Here is a 22,015-nt window from a genome sequence, read left to right as displayed (position 1 = left end):
ATTAAAAAATTCATAACAATAATATAAAAATTTTTACGAAAAAATGGAATCGTTCAAGGACACAGTTAAAGTACGAACAAGTCAAAAAAAGTTTTGAGATCGGTTGAAAACTTTTCCGGCAATCGTAGTCACCGCAAAGACGCTTTTGGGAAAAATGGTTTCGAGATAATCGCTTTTAAAGTTTCAAGTATAAGCAACACCTCCATAAGGGAGCAAGATGAAAATGCTATAACTTTGCGTCCACTGCTCCGATCTCTATATTAAACCTGAGGTAGCATGTTATACATGTCTCTCTATATAAATTTGAGGTAACATTCTTAAGAACCTGAGCTTTACGATAGAAGAATAAAAAAAATTCGATTTTTGGCCGACCTCAACATATATAACTCTTTAACTGAAAATGTCTCTGGCAGCACTGCTCAGATTAATTGCGAAAACTCAGTTCTACGGATATAGCTGTTAGTGCTCAAATCAAATGCAATATTCACAGTAATTAGCTCTACTTGTTTTTGTTTTGAAATCTTGTTTAACCTCAGAGTTATAGCTGTTGTTGTTTATAAACAACATGGGCATGCAGGGGTCAATAAAATCACTGGAACGAATAGAATGAATAAAATGAACCAAACGAAAAAATAAACAGACTAAAATGAAAAAAAAAACTGAAAATTCAAACGATGGTAAAAAAAGTTATAAAAATAAATTAATAAAATGAAAGACTAAAAACAGGTTATTAAAAGAATGAAAGTGAATAAAATGTATGAACTGGAAAAAATGAATAAAATGCATAATACGAAAAAAGTGAAAAGGTTATTGAATGATGCGAATAAGATGCGTGGAATTAACAAACTGACCAGGATGAATCCAAAGAATGAAACTAATAAAATAGATAAAATAAGCTCAAACGAATAAAATGAATAAAAAGAATATTGAATAAAAAAAAATAAAATGCAATTATCAAATATACAAAATTAGTCAAATATTTGAAAAGAATAAATTAAACAACACGAATAAAATCCATGAAATGAATGAACTGTATGAAATGAGTGCATATAATGGAATTTTGAATACAAAAAATTAAATACAGCAAAAGAATAAAACGAATTGCACGAATTTGAGGATCAATGTTTCAAAAAGTTCTGAAATGTTCGTGAAAATTTCATTATTTCGAAAATGGCTATTTAATATACAATGCAATATAGGTTTCCATTCTTTTTGTTTTCACATTTTCGTTTTAGTGTTGCTTTTTTTGGACGGCGTCGTTTAAGACTATCTGGTGATTCTATTTTATTGACGGGCCTTAATTAGTCCTCAGATAACTGGAATATTGAATTGGTTTTGGATTTCAAATATGTCTTTTTGGTCACAGATTTCTGAACAAAAGATTTTTGTAATGAATGGAATTTTCAGGTTTAGTATTTTAACGCGTAATTGGAAATAGTAAACTGGGATATTGTTGCATGTGCTTTCAAACCTCTTAAACAAAGATTTATGTATAGTAATATCTGTAAATGGAATTCATTTGCATTGAAGTAAACAGAAAGGAGTGTGAAGTGTCTAGGCTATGTTGGCGATTATATTATTGTCAATAGCACAATAGTCATACATTTAATCAATTACAATGCAGTTTCCTTCCAGTCACCCTAATAACCTGCGAATAGTTTCATTCGGAATTCTCGTTCCGGAGATATGATGAGCAGTATCATGTAAACATCCATAATCCCCAGTTTGAGGTACCCAAGGATTTCCTTAGTTATAGTAGGTGAAACTGGTACTGATCCCCGGGGAGACCTGATCCTATCATCGTAACTCAAAGGCGGATCAGATTACATCAATGAAAAATACTAGAAAGTTGCGTAGTTTTAAGAAAATGTGTAACCAAATTTTTTACCCGATTAAAAAAAAAATCTTAGAAGATTATTTTTTTCATAATTTTCAGACGTTATAGAATTGATAAAATCACCCACTACATAACGGATGTTCAATAAAAATGAGAATTTTTCAGTCAGGTAGTTAAAAAAAAAAAATCAACGAATTCAGTATTTTTCTTCAAAACCAAACGCAATATAGTCGTGATGTCCTCACAAGAGCGCTGGACGGCACTGACGTCCATCTTCCGGATACAATTCCGGATCCTGGTGCTCAACTGCATCGTACGCTTGGCCCGCCATTTATTTTTGTACACTAGGACACTGAGGGCGCCGAAAAAATCCTCAATGGGACGGCACTGAGCCAAGTTGGTCTCTCTAAGATATTTCTGACGTCACCAAAAACTGTCACTTCACGGAGTAGCAAGCCTCGTTTCTGTGAGCCGTGATGCCACCCATTTGTAGGGAGTCCAGAGAGCAATTTTTTGGAGAGAAAATAATGCGTTATTTTTTTTAATTACAGAAAGGTATTGAAATCACTCATTTTTTATTGAACACCCGTTACTAGACTTTTACATACAGAATTCCAGGCGAATGTCAAATATACGAATATGTTATGGTTGATGACACATGTAAATCTGTATGATACATGTAAATATTAGCCGTATTATTTAATCCCAAATTTTTCATGACATCCCTTTTCTGGGCCTGAAATTATTGTTATCTTGAATTATTTGGTTAAACGAGGTCGACTCACAGACTCAATTCTCTCAATACTCATTTTATTTGTTTAATATAGTTCTAACAGCGAACTACTCTTATATTATGTAACAAGCCATAAAAAATTGGGATCGAGACGGTTCAATAAGTTGACCCAAAACTCAAAGATTTTTATTCTACAAAAAATGAATAACTTTCTCAATTTTTATCCGATACAAACCAATAACTGCTTATTTCGATTTGTTATTAGCAGGCTTTAAGTTCCCATATAAATATAATTTTTAAAATTTTCTAATCTTGCCCAAAATCTTGACGAAACGCCCATTTTTGTTTCAAAAATGAGGCAAAATTATGAAAAAGTTAGAAACATGAACCGCACTAAAACAAAATATTCAGATGACCAAAGCTACATTTGATTATCTTTAATTAAACATAATAATCTTTCCTATCCCCAAGATAATTGGATTTTACTAAACATGCTTTTTATTTTAAAGGTGCAATTCATTTTTTCACTTTAACTCGAAATTTGTTCTACTGAAAATTTTCTGAACTTCATTTTCGGATTCAGCACACAATTGAAAATGACCACCAGATTATTGAGTTTAGAAATGTTGTAAATTAGTGTTATTAAAAAAAAATTACGGATTTTTTTCAAAAATGATAGTTTTCATTAAAAAACTTCTTTCTTTATAAAGTGAACAGACCTTTATCTTATAACTTTGGGTTAAACGCAAATTCGGATCTGGTGTAGCAAATTTTTCCCTATTATCTGATCCGATGCGTTAAACAAATATGGACGATGCTGCTCTACCCAAAAGCTTGAAATAGATAGGGTTATGTATTTTTTGTTAGGCAATTGTCCGAAAATCTGGTACTTCTATGTGCGAAGTAGAAATCCATTGCGATAACTTAGTTAGACAATTATGCTTTGATTTTTCTGAATCTAAATATTCCATATTCTTCATGTGGTTTGATTCACTCTCTACGCAAAGCTTTTTTTAAATTGTCATTTCATATTTTCAAAATTCATTATTATACTGTGCATTAGGGTGGGACAAAATTTTGATCTCTGCTCCGAGCAACTTTTTGGGTACCATCTGCGCAAATTATTAGCTCGATCGGTGAAACAATATTTTTGCGCCCATGGATTAAAAGTTAAATGGGAATTAGTATGGAAAAATTGATTCTCTCAACCTTCTTCGTACCCCGGACTCCTTAGAAACCACCCTGGGTTGTTGCGGGCCCCCACGGTCAAACATCGATTTCGTATGATATCAATATATCATTACCAGTCTGTTAGAAAATAAAAACACTTGGAATTTCAATATCCACTAGGAAAAACGCGGACCCCCAACAACGACTTCACGGTCCCCTAGGGGCTCGCGGACCCAGGTTGAGAATCACTGATCTAAGCTGTTTGGTAACGTTACAAAAAATTTTAGGAAGAAAATGAGCCTTCTTTTGAACGCATTAAGAGAATGTTAAAATTTTTGTATATAGTTCGACCGTTAGCACCAGTGATGCTGTGCAAATTGAAATTTTTATCAATCGTTTGAGCATCATTCGGGTTTTGCTTAATATTTTTTTCCTCAAACGACAGATCGTTTTGCGGTCTTCGAGACTTTATTTTATTATTAAATTTTCTATGAAAACCACATATTGATTTATTTTTAGGAAGTAATGGGCGAGGAATTAATTTGTGAGAATCAATAGTGTCATACGAATTCCCATTTAAACTTTAAACCATGGGGGTAAAGATATAGTTTCACCGATCGAGTTAAAAAATTGCGCAGATGTTCTAGGACCCAAATAGTACCCAAATAGTTGCTCGGAGCAAATTTTTTTCATATAACTGCGTCCCACTCTACTGTGCATATTTGAGAAATATTGGAATCAATTGATACACAATTCATTTATTGCAGACCGAGTAATTATCGAATTGGTACCACTACCCGATCAGAATGAAATAACAAGATTATAACGGAATGCAATATTCGTTACATATTGTGTTATAGGCTTGGTCTCGTTAGTAATTAAAATAACAGAAAATTATAACAAGTAACAACGGGAGATATAGTTTTGAAATATTCTTGTTATGTGTTTCTGATCGGGTAATAAGATTATAATATGCAAATTTCCTTGCAAAGTCTAGTTGTTACAAAATTATAAAATAGTTTCAAATGGCTAAAAATTTTAACTAGTTTTGGGTCACTGAATCTATTCCAGCTCACAGTTTTGAAATCACATTGAAGTTCACAGGCATTAAAAATTCGTGTGAATTGAATTGAACAAAATCCCACGACCTAACTTGTTTAAACGACATGTTAAAAATTGATCTTTCATCCGATTATCGTAAAATTTTAAGATAGGTTTATTAAAACTTAGTGAAAACAAAATAAATATATCCAAAAAATTGATTTTTTGGGGTTTTGTCACACGTCGTGCCACAGTGCATTGGTGTACGAGGGCGTGAGATGTTTCAATAACGCATAAACGTGACCATCGCAAGGAATCGGGGCGACAAAATTGCCACTATCTTAATTTTATTTAGAGGCTGAGAAGAAGATCACGATATTCTATAAGCGATAAATTGGGGCGGATGTTTCTTCTCACCAGATGCAATCTTACTGTGAAACATTCGATTTTACTTTGGACCACCTATGTAATTTTTATTATGAAACTAATGCTTGCTCAAAAAGAGGCAACGGTAAACCTTTACTAACGTACATTGTTTGGGGTCACACACAGTTGACGCAACGATGACTATCGAATTATTACTTGAAATCCAAAAAAATATATTTTATTTTCCACGGTTTGGGAAATCATTAAATTTTTTCTAAGCTTTCAGATGCTGGTGCCGATGCTGTTACTACTTCAGTTATTTCTGAAAGAAACTTTTGGACAGGAAAATGTCCTGGAGATGCTTTTCGACGAAACAAGCATACTGCTGCGGAATGACTCGATCAAACGCATCCCGGACACCAAACACTTCCTCAAAGAGTACGACTTCATAGTGATTGGAGCCGGTTCCGCCGGGTCAGTGGTAGCCAACCGACTGTCGGAGGTGAAACAGTGGAACGTTCTTCTGCTAGAGGCAGGGAAGGATGAGAACATGCTGACAGATGTACCTCTGACCGCGGGTTTGACAACAGTCACCGGTGAGTAGTTGGTTAAAACTGTTTGTTTATGCAATATTAATTCCCATAAGGGAATAATTGGATTAAACCACTTTGCGCGTTAAGGGCACAAAACCTAACATAAATTAAGTTTTATTTTTTGTGTTTCGAATTCATCTCGTCAGTAACTAGCACCATCTGGGTGTCTAGTTAGACGATGTATCTAAACTAGTACCCAAATTGGCACTAGTTAGACACAAAAAACTACAAGGGGCAGCCCTATGGGGTTGCACGAACTGTAGACGTAGGACTATACTACTTAATGTAAAATATTTATTTTCTTAGTACTTAGTGTGTGGGAAAAACACCCGGACCGATGAAGAAAAATCAAATTTTAGACAATATAATCATATCGCATGTATAGAACAAGCTTTCTAGTTGCTCTCAAACAGATCCTAAAAGTTCAAACACTCATGGATAACCCCAAGTTTGTAGAAGTGTTTGGATGCCACAGGATTGTAAAATGGTTACGTCATGAAAATTCAATTCTTCCGTGACAATTTTTTTTTGCCCGCAAAATGCCCTGTGTGTATGCAAAGCTCATGATTTGTTGGGATATTAGCATTGATCGGAAAATGCTTTCCAACGCTGCGCATAGCATACATACAGGACGTTTTGCAGGTCACCAGAAGCTGTTCATTTTACCACCATCTCATTTTTGGACATGTTTAGAAATCAAGAATCATGTTTGAAAAAATGTGTTTATGACGAAGTATTTTTACCAGATATGTACAAAACATGTCTAACAAGAAATATAAGGTGATTGTAATATCTCATTCACTTATTAGTTAGAAAATAATGATTTTGCTTCACGTGTTCATTTTACCGCCAGTTCCCCTACCTACCAACACATTCGCCCCAAACATTGAACTCAAGCGTACAATGCAAAATGAGTCAACGCTGATGATGATGGGTAGAGCGAAAGAGACAACTAGTACCACCACGACACTATTAGCGCGTTTCACCAAAATTCCACGCGGCCTTTCCCGATTGAAAGGAACGGCCGCGTTTAGCCCATCTGTCATAATATCGTGATTTTGCATAGCGAAGGGCTGAATGATAACACATTTTGTTCCAAAAAACAGCCCTGCGTTATGCAACACTTTGTGCAGGTTGATTATGCCAGTTGCAAGTGGGGCCAAATTCACCAAGTACCGTAAAATTCCTTTTAAATTACAGAATTGATAAAATTGCTTAGATGAGCTAAACTAATTAATCAAATCCTGTTTTAAAAACTGTCCTTGCGTTTAAACCAAAATGGGAAGCTTATTTTACTACCACTACATTACTTAATTTCAAGCGAAAATAGCAAATACATGTGCTAGTTAAATCAAAAATTTACTGGTTACATTACAGCGGCATTTATGAAGCAGTTGGAGCGGTCGCCTGTTGGACGACACAGGGTAGCGTCCCTCCACAGCTAGTGTATGTAACGGACTTCTAGCTCAGCTACACTGGCTGTAAAAACACAGCGCAGTGATCTGCTTCGCCCGCCGTTCAACAGGGAACTGAGCGTGTCTGGCCAAGTCCGTTCTTTAAATAGTCGATGATGACGTCATTCATAGAAGCGTTGCACGCTAAGTACACCAATCTGTCGTACAGGGCTTGGGAAGCGCTATCTTCTGTGTGTTAATGCGCGATATTTTGACAAGGTTGTATATTATTTAATTTTTTAATGCTATGATATCAAAAATCTTTCGGTTTATCTATTGGAATCTATTCTTAGAAGTATTTCGGGGCGATTTGTGCAAAAAATTTGAAAATTTATCGTGAGATGGCTGAATTATATGCGTTTGAAATTGGACCACTTTTCGTTACATACCATTTTTGTAGAATTTGCAGAGTGCACCCCCATATCGAAAACAAAGACGTAGTCCTACGTCAAAATTCCAAAACGTTCACACGACACATGTGAACGTTCACAGCAACTGGCTTGTCCCGAGTGATGTCCCGGGACTTATGGGAATTAATATTGCATAATGCAAGGCGTTTGGCTCCCGAGCCAAAAGACAAGAGTTCTTTTTCGCTTTCTCGTCAGCAAACCTGAGCCTCTGTGCTTGCTTCCCGGGACAAGCCAGTTGCTTTGAACGTTCACAAAGGTGCTTGGAATTTTTTGTGTCTAACTAGTGCTAATTTGGGTACTAGTTTAGATACATCGTCTAACTAGACACCCACATGGTATTAGTTACTGACGAGATGAATTCGATACATAAAAAATAACTGTTTGTTTCAACAATTAGGGTAACAGACCTATTTTTCGCCCAGTTTCTATTATTATCTTCCCATATGAAGTCTCTTATTTTTGTTCAACGTATTGGCACAACTGGTAGGGTAATCATCATTTTTGATCTGACATAAAACACATTAATTTATAAAGAGAATAAACAAAAATTTTTAATCACATTTTTATTTATTTAGGGTTTATTAAATTTTTTTTTCAGTCGGCATTCAGGTCTTCTGAAAAAAAGATCGATTTCCAAAAATGCAAAAAGTAGTCGAAGTCGCCTCTCGGTAATTTAAAGTTTTCTCGTAACGAAATTATTACTTGATTACTTTTATATTATTAATTGGTTTCAATCTTGACGGAGTTTCCTTTAACAGAGAAGTTTTCATGTTTATGTATTTTTGAGCTGTTAAGGTAACTCGCACCTTTAACCCGTAGAGGCAGGCAGACTACCCGGATAGTACTACTTTTGAAGTTATATTTATAGCAGCAATTGGTCGTTTCGGGTCTAGCGATGTTGAATCAGCAAAGTCTGGTGTGTAGCGCTGGCTGGTCATGTGGCAGCTCGGAACAGTTGTAGTGTTCTGAGGTTATTTTTAGAAGCCGGTTCCGCAGGTTATGTTGGTATGTGTTGGATTTCCCACCACCCCACGAAGCGCAGCATGTTGATGCGCGCAGCCGCGCCACGAATGAATGCTGTGTGAAGCGCATGAGCGACCCCACCTGATTGCGGCGATCGCCTACCGTCTTGGGTTGATATTATGGCTCTTTAGAGAAATGTCTACCGTCAGGTTTGATCGTCCAATAACTGGTATGATACGGTATTCGAGCCGGTTTGAAACTATTCGTTACGCACACATACGCTATAAAACGAGTTTGATAATTGCCGGTTGGTGGTTTCATTCATAGAATCAGTGGAGTAAACCTCTCGAACAGCAGTATAAGTTTACATACCTGTTTATATTGGCGGAGATCCCACACATTGTGACTCAGTGTAATGCGAGAGGTCAAAAGATTTCATTGCTTAGATTGTAAAATTAACCAAAGCGATGAAGTCTTGATTTTGATCTAATTATATTTAATGAGCTTGAAGTTAATCTCTTAGCATGTGGAGTAGAGACAGTTTTTCAGAGCGACTCAAAACCGTTTATTTAGTAAGAACGTAAATGACGATACTTTTCGTCGTGGACGTTTATGGCCAAGTTTGACACTGTTGAGAACCTTTGTTTGCAGTTATTGATGGACACTTTTATGGCTTTTTTCAATACGATGAATAATCTCCTCTACACTGAAAAAAATCGTTCGCAAATTCATGAAACAAAAATCATGATTTTGTGGACTGAACTATGTACGAAAATCGTGACAAAGTTCCTGAAATTATGAATAACACGGAAAAAATCTGTTCGCAAATTCATGAAGCAAAAATCATGATTTTGTGAACTGAACGATTTTTGAAAATCGTGACAAAGTTCCTGAAATTATTAATGTTCCTAAATCTATGAATAAAATCACGAGTGGATGATGAATAATCTTTATGTAGTTGTGAATTAGTTCGCGTACAGAAAATTGATTTGGAAATAACATGGCGGAAAACGTGACTAATGGTTACAAATCAAAAACATATTTCTCCACTAATAACAGCGTTTTTCAGGCGAAAAAAAAATTGAACATGATTATAAAACACGTGATTGATCCACAATTCACTGCATTGTATTCACGATGTTGGAAAAAACTTTTTTTCGCGCAACACTAATTATAACCTGGCATCTTCGAGGCATATTTTCTTTGGTATCCCGAGCAAACAAAAAGCCCATATTTTCCCCATGCACATGATCCAAATTCAACCCACACTGCATGGTTTTTTGTTAGTTTTTAAAACGGTTTCAACCCGTCAAATCATCATCACTGTGGTCCAAAAGAGCCCATATAAAAACCATATTTTGATATATTTATGGATTTTTGAGACCATTTTATGGTTTTGAAATTTGGCGCGGACCGTATTGATGGTATTTTTTCCCTCCGGCACTCGCGCCGTTGTATTTTGTGTAACACCTTCCGAAACTCTAGCGACATCTTCTTCCAGCACCAGTGGCATTCGGGGAGCCATTCGCACGAGTGCCGGAAGGTTGTGGAGTTGTATGGTGCGAGAATTTGGTCGGAAAAGACTTCCGCCACTGTACAGGGTGCGCGATGAATTTTTGCACTAAACGACATGTTTATTAATGTCATATTTACATCAGTTAATTATATTTACTATGAAAATGTTATGGTTTATTTTCTGTCGTAATATATGGGACATTATAAATAACTTCATTAAAAAAATGTCACCTTCTTTCAAGAACTATTCATACCCGCTTCTGGACTCTGCCGCGAGCAACTTTCTCCATGTATAGATATAATGATGTCATTATCGCTTTGATTTTACATTTGAGTGACCTAAGTGGGACATTAGATAAAAAGTTGAAAGGATTCTTATGAAGTCAATGCTTTAACTAACTCAAGAGTTTTCTTTTAGTTTTCTTTATTCGCCTTTATTTGGTCTCATAATTTATAAATTGGCCTCTGCGTAGCAAATAAGACTATTATCTAAAGTTTTTAGCGGTTTGGAAGTCTGAACACCTGATTTTGTGTGCCATTGACCTTATTGGCCTCGCTAGTTTTGTTTGGTCTAACGCTATTTGGTCGACTGCCACTTGACCGAAAGGATCAATTGAAGTATGGTTTTTAGTGTTTCGGATTTTCCTCGCTAGTAACTAACACCAACTTAATGCTAGTTAGATAAGTCCAAACCTGCACCCAATTGGCGCTAGTTAGACAATAAAATCGAAAAAGTCACACGTCTTGGGTGAACTTTAAAAAAATGGTTCATACTAGGTGATGTCTCGATAGTAAGCACAGAGGTTCTGTTTTCCGACGAGGAACGTGAACCGAAACCGTCTTTTGGTTCAATTGGCCGAATGGGTCATTTGGCCTAATACTGATTGATCGAAAGGGCCGTTTAGTCGAATGCCATTTGGCCGAATGCCGTTTGGCAGAACGACGGTTTGGAAGGTTAACTAAAGCAATTATGTGAAAACACACTCCAGTGGTAGGATTCGAACCTGCAACCCTTGGGACTCCGGTCCAATGCGCAAACCATTATGCTATGATGATGTCCTAGGAAGAACACATGATCTACGCATCGGCAACAGTAATCGTACCACTGCCTCTAAAGCAAGATCACACGTAACCGCCGTTGCCATCCAACACATTTGATCTAATTAATTACCCCGCTAGATACCAAGGCTGGATTTTTTGTACCGTCTAGTGTCTGATTTTAGTTCCCTATCCATCAAACTTCGGTGGGTGACAGAGCTAATGGAGACTGTCGCAGTGGTACGTTCACTGGTGCCAATGCGATGATCACGTGTTCGCAGGGGCGGCGAAACACTTTACGCCGAGTGGGTAGAAAGCATAGTGTGAGGGGTCCATTAGTAAGGATTTTTCCTTTTCGCAATGCGCACGCTTACATTACATTCACATTAAGTCACGTTCGTTTATGCAAATGGAATTCGATGTTTTCAAATATGTGTAGTACATATGAGATACATGCGTTGCACATCTAAATTTTTTGAAATGGTTCAAAATTTCGAGTGGGTAATTACCCCATTTTCGAGTGGGTAGTACTACCCATACTACCCACGCTTTCCGCCGGCCCTGCGTGTTCGTCCTGAGACGTTATCAAAGCGCAGGGATAGCAAAAGAGTTTGTACATTGAGCCAGAGTCCCAAAGGTTGCAGGTTATAATCCTGCCTAATCTTGGGTGATTTTTTCACAAAATTGCTTTCGTTTAAGGTTCAACTGAGAATGCTGGGAAAAGCGACCATTTTGGAAAACGAAAAAAGCAGTTTTTTCTCAAACCATTGGGAAAATCTTCATGAAAATGAATCAATGTATTCGAGGCACTGGTAGAGTACTATTGATTGATTTTCATGAAGATTTTTCCAACGGTGTGAGAAAAATGTGCTTTTTTCGTTTTCCAAGATGGCCGCTTTTCATAGCTTTCTCAGTGGAACCTTAACCCACCATTTAGAATTGTTTTCCCCGTTGGATACCACCAAAAATATCTTCAATAAGGCATTAGAACCAAAATTCTTTTGAAAGTAAAAGACGTAGTCGATTTTAGAACACGTTTTTTTGCACGGATTTCGCAATTGACACTATTTTTGCATTTATTTTGAGTCTTTTTGGCAAAGAACTTAGAAGATATTTGGGAATGAGGAAAAGACGGGTCTTCAAGATTCCTTTTGGTTTGCACTTCAAAAATAGGGGCGTTTTTGGAACATGATTAACGAGTAGGCGCCAAATGTCGATGTCGGACGTCATTTTGAAAACTAAGATGGCGACTTCCAGTGTAGGGAATTTTTTTAAAACCCAATCAGTCTAGGTGTTTTTGCAATGGGCTTGACAAGTAGACGCCAAATATCGATATCTGAGACCATTTTTAAAATCAAGTTGGTGACTTCCGGTTTAACGGAAATCTCTATTCAATCAATATGAATAGTATTGGAACGGGTTTGACTAGTAGAACCAAATATTGAGTTTGACGCTATTTTGGAAACAATGCTAGCAACTTCCGGTTTAGCGTAATTCTCCAAAATACAGTCAATATCGAGAGCGGTCTTGATAAGTGTATGACAGAGATCAATCTTTGAGTCCATTCGAGTGTTGATAAAATCGATTCTTCATTGTATTACTAAGCACAAAGAGATTTTCACTAAACCAGAACTCGCTATTCTATAATATGGCCTCCGTGATTGACATCCATTCATCGCTGCTATTCCAAAATTTGTGACATTGTTGTGGTTATAGAGAATTTTACTAAATCGAAAGTCGCAATCTTGGTTTTCAAAATGACCTTAGATATCAATATTTGACGTTTACTCGTCAAGCCCGGGCCGAAAATACCCATATTTATCGGATGTTAGAGAATTCCACTTAACGGGAGCACGCCATCTTGGTTTGAAATTGGCTTCAGACATTGATATTTGGCGTCAACTCGTTAAGTTAGTTCCAGATATACCAACATTGAATGGTTTTTAGAAAATTCCGCTAAAACGACTGTTGCGTCTCGCTAGAAGTTCAACGCAAAATCATCGGACCGTTGTCATGCAAAATTAATAGCCGGTTTAGAGCTCTGGCAATTCAATATTATTAGTGCACGAATGATACACACACATACCGTAGAAGCAGTAAAGACATCCAACCTGTTATGTATCTATCAATTATACTTTCAATCAGTTGCAATAAATATAGTGAACTGTGAGGATCTACTTTTTCTATTTCGTGAAGATCAGCCCCTGCGCGGGTAATTCCGAACCGCCTTCCTAGCCATAGACGAAACATGGTGCCGTGACCAGGATCTGCGCAGGGAGCTGTGATTCCGAGGATTTTCATCCATGCAGCTTTCATTTTTCCGCAACGACAAATGGCCATCTTCATCGTCCCTGTTTTCTACGATGGAGAATTTACCGACGCCAATCGTTACTGAAGGAATACGCCATTTTGTGTGCCTTTCTGTTGAGATAAACCGAGCGCTGCAATCATTACCATAAACGAGTATAATAGTTAAGCTTCACATATCGTTTCGATTTCTCCAATTACATCTTGATGACTTTGAGGCAGTTGTTGCCACTGTTCGCCGAAACAGTTTTTCCGGTGGATCCCACTCCACCCTAACCTTAAAGTCATCTGAAGTGTGTCAGTTACGAGAGTTTCCAAGGTATGTGTACACGACTGGCCACCGACGACAGTTACTCCTACGGAATCTACTGATTCATCCTGCGCACAAACCGCTCTCGTGGATTGAACACTTTACCGGACAGATATCAGCCAATCATTATTTTAGATTTGTTGAAGCAAATAATCTACATGCTTCAAGCGGGGGAGGATGTTGCGTCTCTCTAGAAGTTCAACGCAAAATCATCGGACCGTTGTCATGCAAAATTAATAGCCGGTTTAGAGCTCTGGCAATTCAATATTATTAGTGCACGAATGATACACACACATACCGTAGAAGCAGTAAAGACATCCAACCTGTTATGTATCTATCAATTATACTTTCAATCAGTTGCAATAAATATAGTGAACCGTGAGGATCTACTTTTTCTATTTCGTGAAGATCAGCCCCTGCGCGGGTAATTCCGAACCGCCTTCCTAGCCATAGACGAAACAACGACATTGTTTCAATTTGACGTCCTTTTCCGAAATTCCGGATTTAGAATATTTTGGCGGAAATAGTGCAAAAACCTAGTAAAAAATCCTGTGTATTATCGATCAAGCCAATATCAGTTATTCGAATCGAAGTTATTGTATTTTTGCCTTTCTCAATAGAAAGGTTATGCAATTGCTCTGAAAACCGACTTTAACGGAGGCCCGGAGGGCCGAGTGACATATACCATTCGATTCAGTTCGTCGAGTTCGGCAAATGTCTGTGTGTGTATGTATGTGTGTATGTATGTATGTGTGTGTGTATGTTCGTATGTGTGTGTATGTGACCAAAAATGTCACTCATTTTTCTCAGAGATGGCTGAACCGATTTTGACAAACTTAGTCTCAAATGAAAGGTGCAACGTTCCCATAGGCTGCTATTGAATTTCTAATGGATCCGACTTCCGGTTCCGGAATTACAGGGTGATGAGTACGAACACGCAGAAAATGTCGATTTTAATAAATTCTGCAATGTATGTATAAAGGTGAAAATTTTTCCAAAATATGACCACAACTGCTTCGATTTGTAGTATTAGGTCACTAACATCTATTCAAAGTCTATTTGGCCACATTCGCCACCATCATCGGTTCCGGAGGCCCCGGCGGAAGTATCTAAATTCAGAATAACAGTCACATCGGTTTCTCGGAGATGGCTAGACCGATTCGACTAAACTTGGCCTCAAATGAAAGGTATTGCGTCCCCGTAAATGGCTATTTAATTTCATCCCGATCCGACTTCCGGTTCCGGAGTTACAGGTTGTGGCGTGCGATCACATAGCAAATTGTGATTCAAACCGATACTCCGATGAAAGCAAAAAAGGTAAAAATTTCGCTAAAATGTCTCTCAAACAACTTAAATTTGCTGTTCTAGGTCACCGACGGCCAACCAAACTTTCGTTGACTACATTGACCACCATAGACGGTTCCGGAAGTGCCCGGGAAAAGCGGCCATCTTTCAAAATTTACGAACTCACATCAGTTTCCCGAAAATGGTCACATATGAAATTCCCATATAAGTCGGAACTCTAATTTTTTTTCAAAGGGGGGACCCCATTAAATTTCAGAAATCGAATTCGTATTTTTGATGCCAAACATCTTTAAAATGCATGAAACGTCGAGATTTTATGTTATCTCGAAATTTTTTTTTTATGAAAATCGACTTTTTGGGACTTTGCCGATTTCGCACCTTTTTGCCTTTCTCATATAAAGAAAGGCTATGAAATCACTGTAAAAATCGACTTTTTAACCGAGGCCCGGAGGGCCGAGTGCCATACACCATTCGATTCAGTTCGTCGAGATCGGCAAATGTCTGTGTGTGTGTGTGTGTGTGTGTGTATGTGTGTGTGTGTGTCATTTAAACTCACACAATTTTCTCAGAGATGGCTGAATCGATTTTCGCAAACTTGGTTTCATCTGAAAGGTATAACCCATAACCCATAAGCTGCTATTGAATTTTTAGTTGATCCGACTTCCGGTTCCGGAGTTACGGGTTGAAGAGTGCGGTCACACAGCAAATTCCCATATAAACGGGTACCACCATGATGTTAAAATGATGTAAAACATATTAAAATTGATGTAACATTACTCTAGTTTGCGGGTCTGGATCACTAATGATCAATCAAAGCAGCTTTGACCACATTGGCCACCTATGACGGTTCATGACGCCCCCGGGGAACCCGCCAAGTTCCTAAGCTAATATCACACCCATTCCCAAACGAATTCTCTACCGATTTTTACAAACTTGATTTCAAATGAAAGATATAGTAATACCATTGACTGCAGCTGAATTTCATTCGGTTCTGACTCTTGCTTCCGGAGTTACAGGGGTGTTAGTAAGTATAGACTGGAATTTCCCAAATAAATCGGTACAATCGTAATACCTCAGATTCTAAAAACTATTGAAATGGTCACCAAATTACTTCTAATCGCAGATCGAGATCACTGAACGTCAATCAAATATTCTTTGAATATATTGTCCACTATCGACGATTCCGGAAGTCCGGAATTCCGGGCATATGCCACAATTAAAGTCAAATCGGTTCTTCGGTGATGACTGAATTGATTTTCTCAAACCAAGTCTCAAATGGATGGCAAAATATGCAGTTGAGTATTGCGTCGCCGCCCCTCCCCCCACGTGTCTTGCCCTTACACCTCTCTCCTTCATCACTCCCCTCCCCTTGGACCACCCTCACGCCCGCATTTCCTTCATCCACCCCGTATACCGAAATAAGATGAAGGTTTTCTGACGCATCCTCCATTCCCACTTTACTAACCCTCCATTCCCTTCACTTTCAAATCCATTCCACCAACATTTCAAAATATAATCACTTGAAGATAACATTGGACTCATGCTGATTGAGCTAATTAAATATTATTCTTTTGCCTTTCTCATATAGAAAGGTTATGCAATTGCTCCAAAAAACGACTTTCTAACCGAGGCCCGGAGGGCCGAGTCTCATATAACGTTCGACTCAGTTCGCCGAGATCGCAAAATATCTGAGTGTATGTATGTGTGTATGTATGTGTTTATGTATGTATGTATGTATGTATGTATGTATGTATGTATGTATGTATGTATGTATGTATGTATGTATGTATGTATGTATGTATGTATGTATGTATGTATGTATGTATGTATGTATGTATGTATGTATGTATGTATGTATGTATGTATGTATGTATGTATGTATGTATGTATGTATGTATGTATGTATGTATGTGTGTGTATGTGCGGATTTGTTAACAAAATGTCCACATCGGTTTCTCGGAGATGGCTGAACCGATTTTTACAAACTAAGATTCAAATGAAAGGTATAATATTCCCATAGGTTGCTATTGAATTTCATTTTCAACCGACATCTTGTTCCGGATTACGAGTTGAAGAGTATGGTTACAAAACAAACTTGATTTTAAATGAAAGGTCCATCAGCTGCTGTTGAATTTTGTGTGGATCCGAGTTCTGGTTCCTGAATTACAGGGTGATACGTACGATCACGCAGAAAATCCCGATTCTAATGAATTCTGCGATGAATGTAAAAAGGTGAATTTATTCCAAAATGTAAACACAACTGTTGAATTTGTAGATCTAGGTCACCAACAGTCATTTAAAGTCTCTTTGGCCACACTGGCCACCATCGACGGATCCGAAAGCATCCAAATTCAGAATAACGGTTATATTGGTTTCTCGAAAATGGCTAAAACGATTTGATCAACTTAGTCTCAAATGAAAAGTGTTGCGTCCCCGGAAACTGATATTAAATTAGATCTCCATCCGACTTCCGGCTCCGGAGTTACGGGTTGTGGAGTGTGATCACATAGAAAACTCCGATTCAAACCGATACCGCGATGAATGCAAAAAGGTGATCTTATATATACTTACCAAGTGTAATAAGAATGAAAGACATTTCCATAATGTTATATTGTACGAATCAGCTATTAAATCATAGTTTGGATAAATGAGAAAGGCACAATTGCACCTCTAGGTGGATTAAAACAGGTTTTTCAACCGATATCCATACAATTTTGAACCCAACGCTACATTAAAAAAACGAAACAATTCAATAAAATTTTGACATTTGATTAAACTGCTATTGGCCAGCTGATGGTGTTCGGCTTGCGACCAATTGACCTAGAACCTAAATAACTCACTGGTAGGGTTGTCAAAAGCAAATCTGTATTTTTGTCAAACAATCCATTCATCTTTATTTGCTCTTCCAAATTTCAGTACCGATAGCCGTATCGATCCAATCAAAATTAAATTTGATACGAAGGAGATATCTAAACGGCACAATATACCGTATCTTTCGGCAATCGTTTAGATAACATTGACGAGATCAATAGGCTCACCATTATTTTCATCATGAACGTTAGGTTTATTATAATAGATAATAATTATTAGTAGAAGATCCTGTATTTAATTTAAGCAACATTTAACTTTAATAAAAAATATCCTGACGTCCTTGTTGGCTATAGCGTGATCGCGTCAATGCACGGGCGTATCATAGAGCTCCATCTTTAATGGTCTTGGGCGGCGTCCTTCCATTACCCCCGCACGTTCAGGATCTCAGGCCTTCTTCCACTGCGTATAGCCAACGTGTTCGTTGCCTCCCACGAAGTCGGCGTCCTCTTCCTGGCTCCCTGCTGAACATTGTTTTTGCTATTCTTTCTTCCGACATTCGTACCACATCAGGCCCGTAGCCAGGATTTTGTTCCGGGAGGGGCTTAAAAATTATTGCATAAATGTATTAATTCTGATGACTTGAAATAATCACTGGAAACTGAACGTAATTATCAAAAGTTCTTAGTGAAAACAATTCCAAAACTAAGACAATAGACACTAAAAAACTCTAATAATATGTTGTCTGTTACAAGAAAGGCTATAGTGCATCGACGAATTAAATTTGATTATTTTTAATTCACAAGTTAGAAATTTCTCTAGTTACAAAAATGAATATTCAAGAGTTCAAAGTATTTAGGGCTGCTTGAAAGTGCTACGCTGCATGCTACGCTGCTTGAAAATGGTACACATTCGCTACACCTTTACAATTTGTAGAGGACGCTAAATTGGAATGAGTAAAAAATATCCAAAAACCCGTCTCACGAAACTTTACACACATTTGCTAATCAGGAGAACGAAACTAACGTCAAGGTTGTCCCCATGGATAGGAATATATCAGTGTGAAATCAAAGTTTACCGTTGCAAAGAATGTCCGAGCAAAGTGAATGTCGAAATTTGCTTCAAATCTTCTGATAAGGCAGGCGATTTGTAGATGCAGAAAATAGGTTCAACTCCTATTTTCATGATCAGGCGTCTTTCCACTATTACTAGTTCTGTGACTTCATCCGAAGTTTGCGTTAACTCGACTTTATGGAATTTTCAATTTAAATGATACTGATCATGTCGTAATCAATACAATCCTGAGAAAAACGCATGTTTTTTCATTTGACTCTCATAGGGAATGGGTTAAAGACTATCTTCGACAATACTATCAGGCAACTCAGAATAACTATCTTTTTATCTATTTAAGTAGATTCTTTTTAGGTACTTTTTATATCATTGTACTTACGAATTAAAAATATCGTAGACTGATTTTCCTAGATCCCTGAAACTATAGTAAAAGTCAAAATGTAAAGTGAGTGCAAAAAACTACTGATTTCACTACAAAGCAAGAATACCTTAGCTCTATTGACTTTTAACAATCTTGCAAAACCGCTGTAACTTACGAAGATTACCTAGATTAAGTAAATATTATATTTGAACATTTGAAGGTATTATTACGGAATTCGTGGGTTTTTGGACAATGTCAAATATATATTTCAATGATTTAATCTACTAATGGAAACTACCCAGAATTATCCCAGCAAATTATCCGTTTCCTGTGAAACTTTTGCAAAACTTTTTGTCAATTCATTAAACAAATATGTGAACACTAATCTGTTCAGTAATAGGTTTGTTTATGAATAAAAATAATTTGCTCTTGATTTTTTTTCAATCATCATCAAGATTGGAAGAGATGTATGATTTCTTGAAGAAAGTTGTACTGTTTGTCTGATTACATGTTTGTTTTACCACTATTTGGGAAAAAAGTTTCAATTAAAGTTGTTGCACCTAACGCAACGAAGACGAAATGAGAAGATCAAGGCGCAATTCGGAAAGAACTCGTGTTGAGTGTATAGTAAAGATAGAAGAGTGATCTTGAGTCGATTTCGATTGGTTGATTTTTTCCTCTCTTTTCTCTCTTATTTAAGATTATTTCTCTCATTTTATTCCATGACGAGCAGAAACGGAACGAAAGACTGTCACATACTGAAGACATGAAATCGAAACTCTTATCCCACTTATTGGCTTACAGATTCAATCAGTCCCAACATTTTAGTCCCTCTTCGTGATTGCCTATTGTTTTACCACTTTTTGCCCGGTTCACTTTTAAAAGAATTTTTTTTACACGTTTGTTGTAGATATCACGGAATTACGGATTAACAGTGTATTAGTACGGAACAAATTCCTCGTAACAATGAAATGAAGCGAGAATAAAAATGGTATTGCCTTAAAATGACGCGAAACAAAAATTTTCTTCACGGCTCAATCGTTCTCAGACAAATTGAAATAGTTTTTGTGTAGCACAGTACAGAGAACAGAGTGTACAGTGTGCACTGACCTAATACAAAAATTCAAAATTGTGTGCAATTCAAAAACTTATTATTTAAAAATAACAAACGGGGTCGTGGGTCTTTTATATATTTTCTTATGTACAAAATAAAAATAATATAATGAGTTCAAATGGTTGTCATACAGATCTCGCGCAAGCGTTTAGCCATTGCACGTGGAAACCTGTTTACGAGGCGTGGAAATATTTTTTTCCTCACCAACTAGGGTGTGGAGACTATTTTCGCCCTATTTCTATTATCGCCCTACCCATTTCAAGCCGTCAGTTAGAGCAGCGTCTGCCATCTTTGTTCAACGCTTTGGTCCATATGGTAGTACGAAAATAGGAGCATTCGATTCGAGTTTTCATGGCGCTCAAACAGAAGTATTTCCCCATTCTCAGGACATTTTTGGTATTAAATTGGTTCTTGGAAACGAAGCAAGGATACTGATGCCAATTTATGTGAATTTCATCGACTGTAGACTGCGTAATTAATAGAATAGTGTGGCACCCTCCCTAATGGGGCGAAAATTAAGTCTTTACCCTATGTCTTGGGGGGGAGTTGTTCATTTCTATCTCGCTATTGTACATTTCCGTGTCATCATCGTAGTTGCTGCCTTTATGTTCGCGAATATCTTCCTTGCTTCTCGTCCTCAATAATTGCCCTTCCAAATAGATTCCATTTCTCCCAAATGTGACATTAATCTGCGAGTAAGCGGTATCCGATCTTGTAGCGGAACATTCATCTTCTCATCGTCCGTATATAGGAGGATCTTAATTATAGCATTGTCACGCACAACCTTGTGCTTTAAGTTGTGCGAAATGATCATCTGGGCTAATTTGTTGAGCGCTAAATGCCTGCCATGGTAGAATTCGATAAAGGCGGCTTCCGAAAGTGTAATCTCCGAAAGTCTAACCTTCAGGAAATGTTCGACATTATGAATGCTCTGTCCTATGCGAATCAACTTTTATAATCACCGTATTTGGCTGGAGCACCAATTCTTGCTTCTGCTACTCACTAATCTCGACAGATTACTACAGCTACACTTAAAGTAACAGTTTCTTGTATTCTTCAGACAAGGCACACAATATAACAGTTACTGTTTTTGTCGTTCGCTTCGCACTGGCTCGAGCAAAAGCATAAAGCACACTGAATTTCGTGACCATTGCCTTCGGTGGTTAGAAATAGCCTTCTTCAACTTTTTCTCAATAATTTGTTCAAACCAAATGAGTAACAAATTTTGTTAAAAGTTGCCGGTTTTTTATTTAAATTTATTTTTGAAAAATTTCGGGCTTTAACCCCCTAGCCCCCCCTCTGGCTACGTGCCTGTACCACATGACCAGCTCATTGCAGTCTGCCGTATTTCATCTCTTTAATAATATCCGCAGTTTTGTTTACTTGGTACAACTCATGATTCATGCGTCTGCGGAACACTCAATTTTCGCATATCGCTCGAAGTCTACGAATGCTCTCTTATCTGCCCCTCTCAACGACCACGCTTCGTAGCCATAAAGAGCGACAGGGAGATCAGTATCTAGTATAACGCGAATTTTGTTGACGTTTGCAGGTTGCGGGACATAAGCTGGTTACGTAGACCGTGAAAGGCAGCTGTTGGCAGCTGCAATACGCCATTT

The 22,015-nt window shown here is 37.4% G+C and overlaps 1 protein-coding gene across 2 annotated transcripts in view; it reads left to right on the top strand.

Moving 5' to 3' along the window:
• Positions 1 to 22,015, top strand: part of LOC131684478 (glucose dehydrogenase [FAD, quinone]) — a 73,865-nt gene that overhangs the window by 48,355 nt on the left and 3,495 nt on the right. Inside the window, exon 2 of one of the 2 annotated variants that reach the window (XM_058967404.1) lies at positions 5,427 to 5,743. In XM_058967404.1, the coding sequence (XP_058823387.1) occupies positions 5,434 to 5,743 (310 nt within the window). In that variant the 5' untranslated portion in view covers positions 5,427 to 5,433. The remainder of the gene's footprint in view (positions 1 to 5,426; positions 5,744 to 22,015) is intronic. The other variant, XM_058967403.1, reaches the window with a different exon arrangement.

This window comes from Topomyia yanbarensis, chromosome 2, assembly GCF_030247195.1.
Source record: "Topomyia yanbarensis strain Yona2022 chromosome 2, ASM3024719v1, whole genome shotgun sequence".
NCBI classification, from domain to species: Eukaryota; Metazoa; Arthropoda; class Insecta; order Diptera; family Culicidae; genus Topomyia; species Topomyia yanbarensis.
The sequence above is the reverse complement of the archived record's forward strand: the minus strand, read 5'-3'. Positions and strand labels throughout refer to the sequence as shown.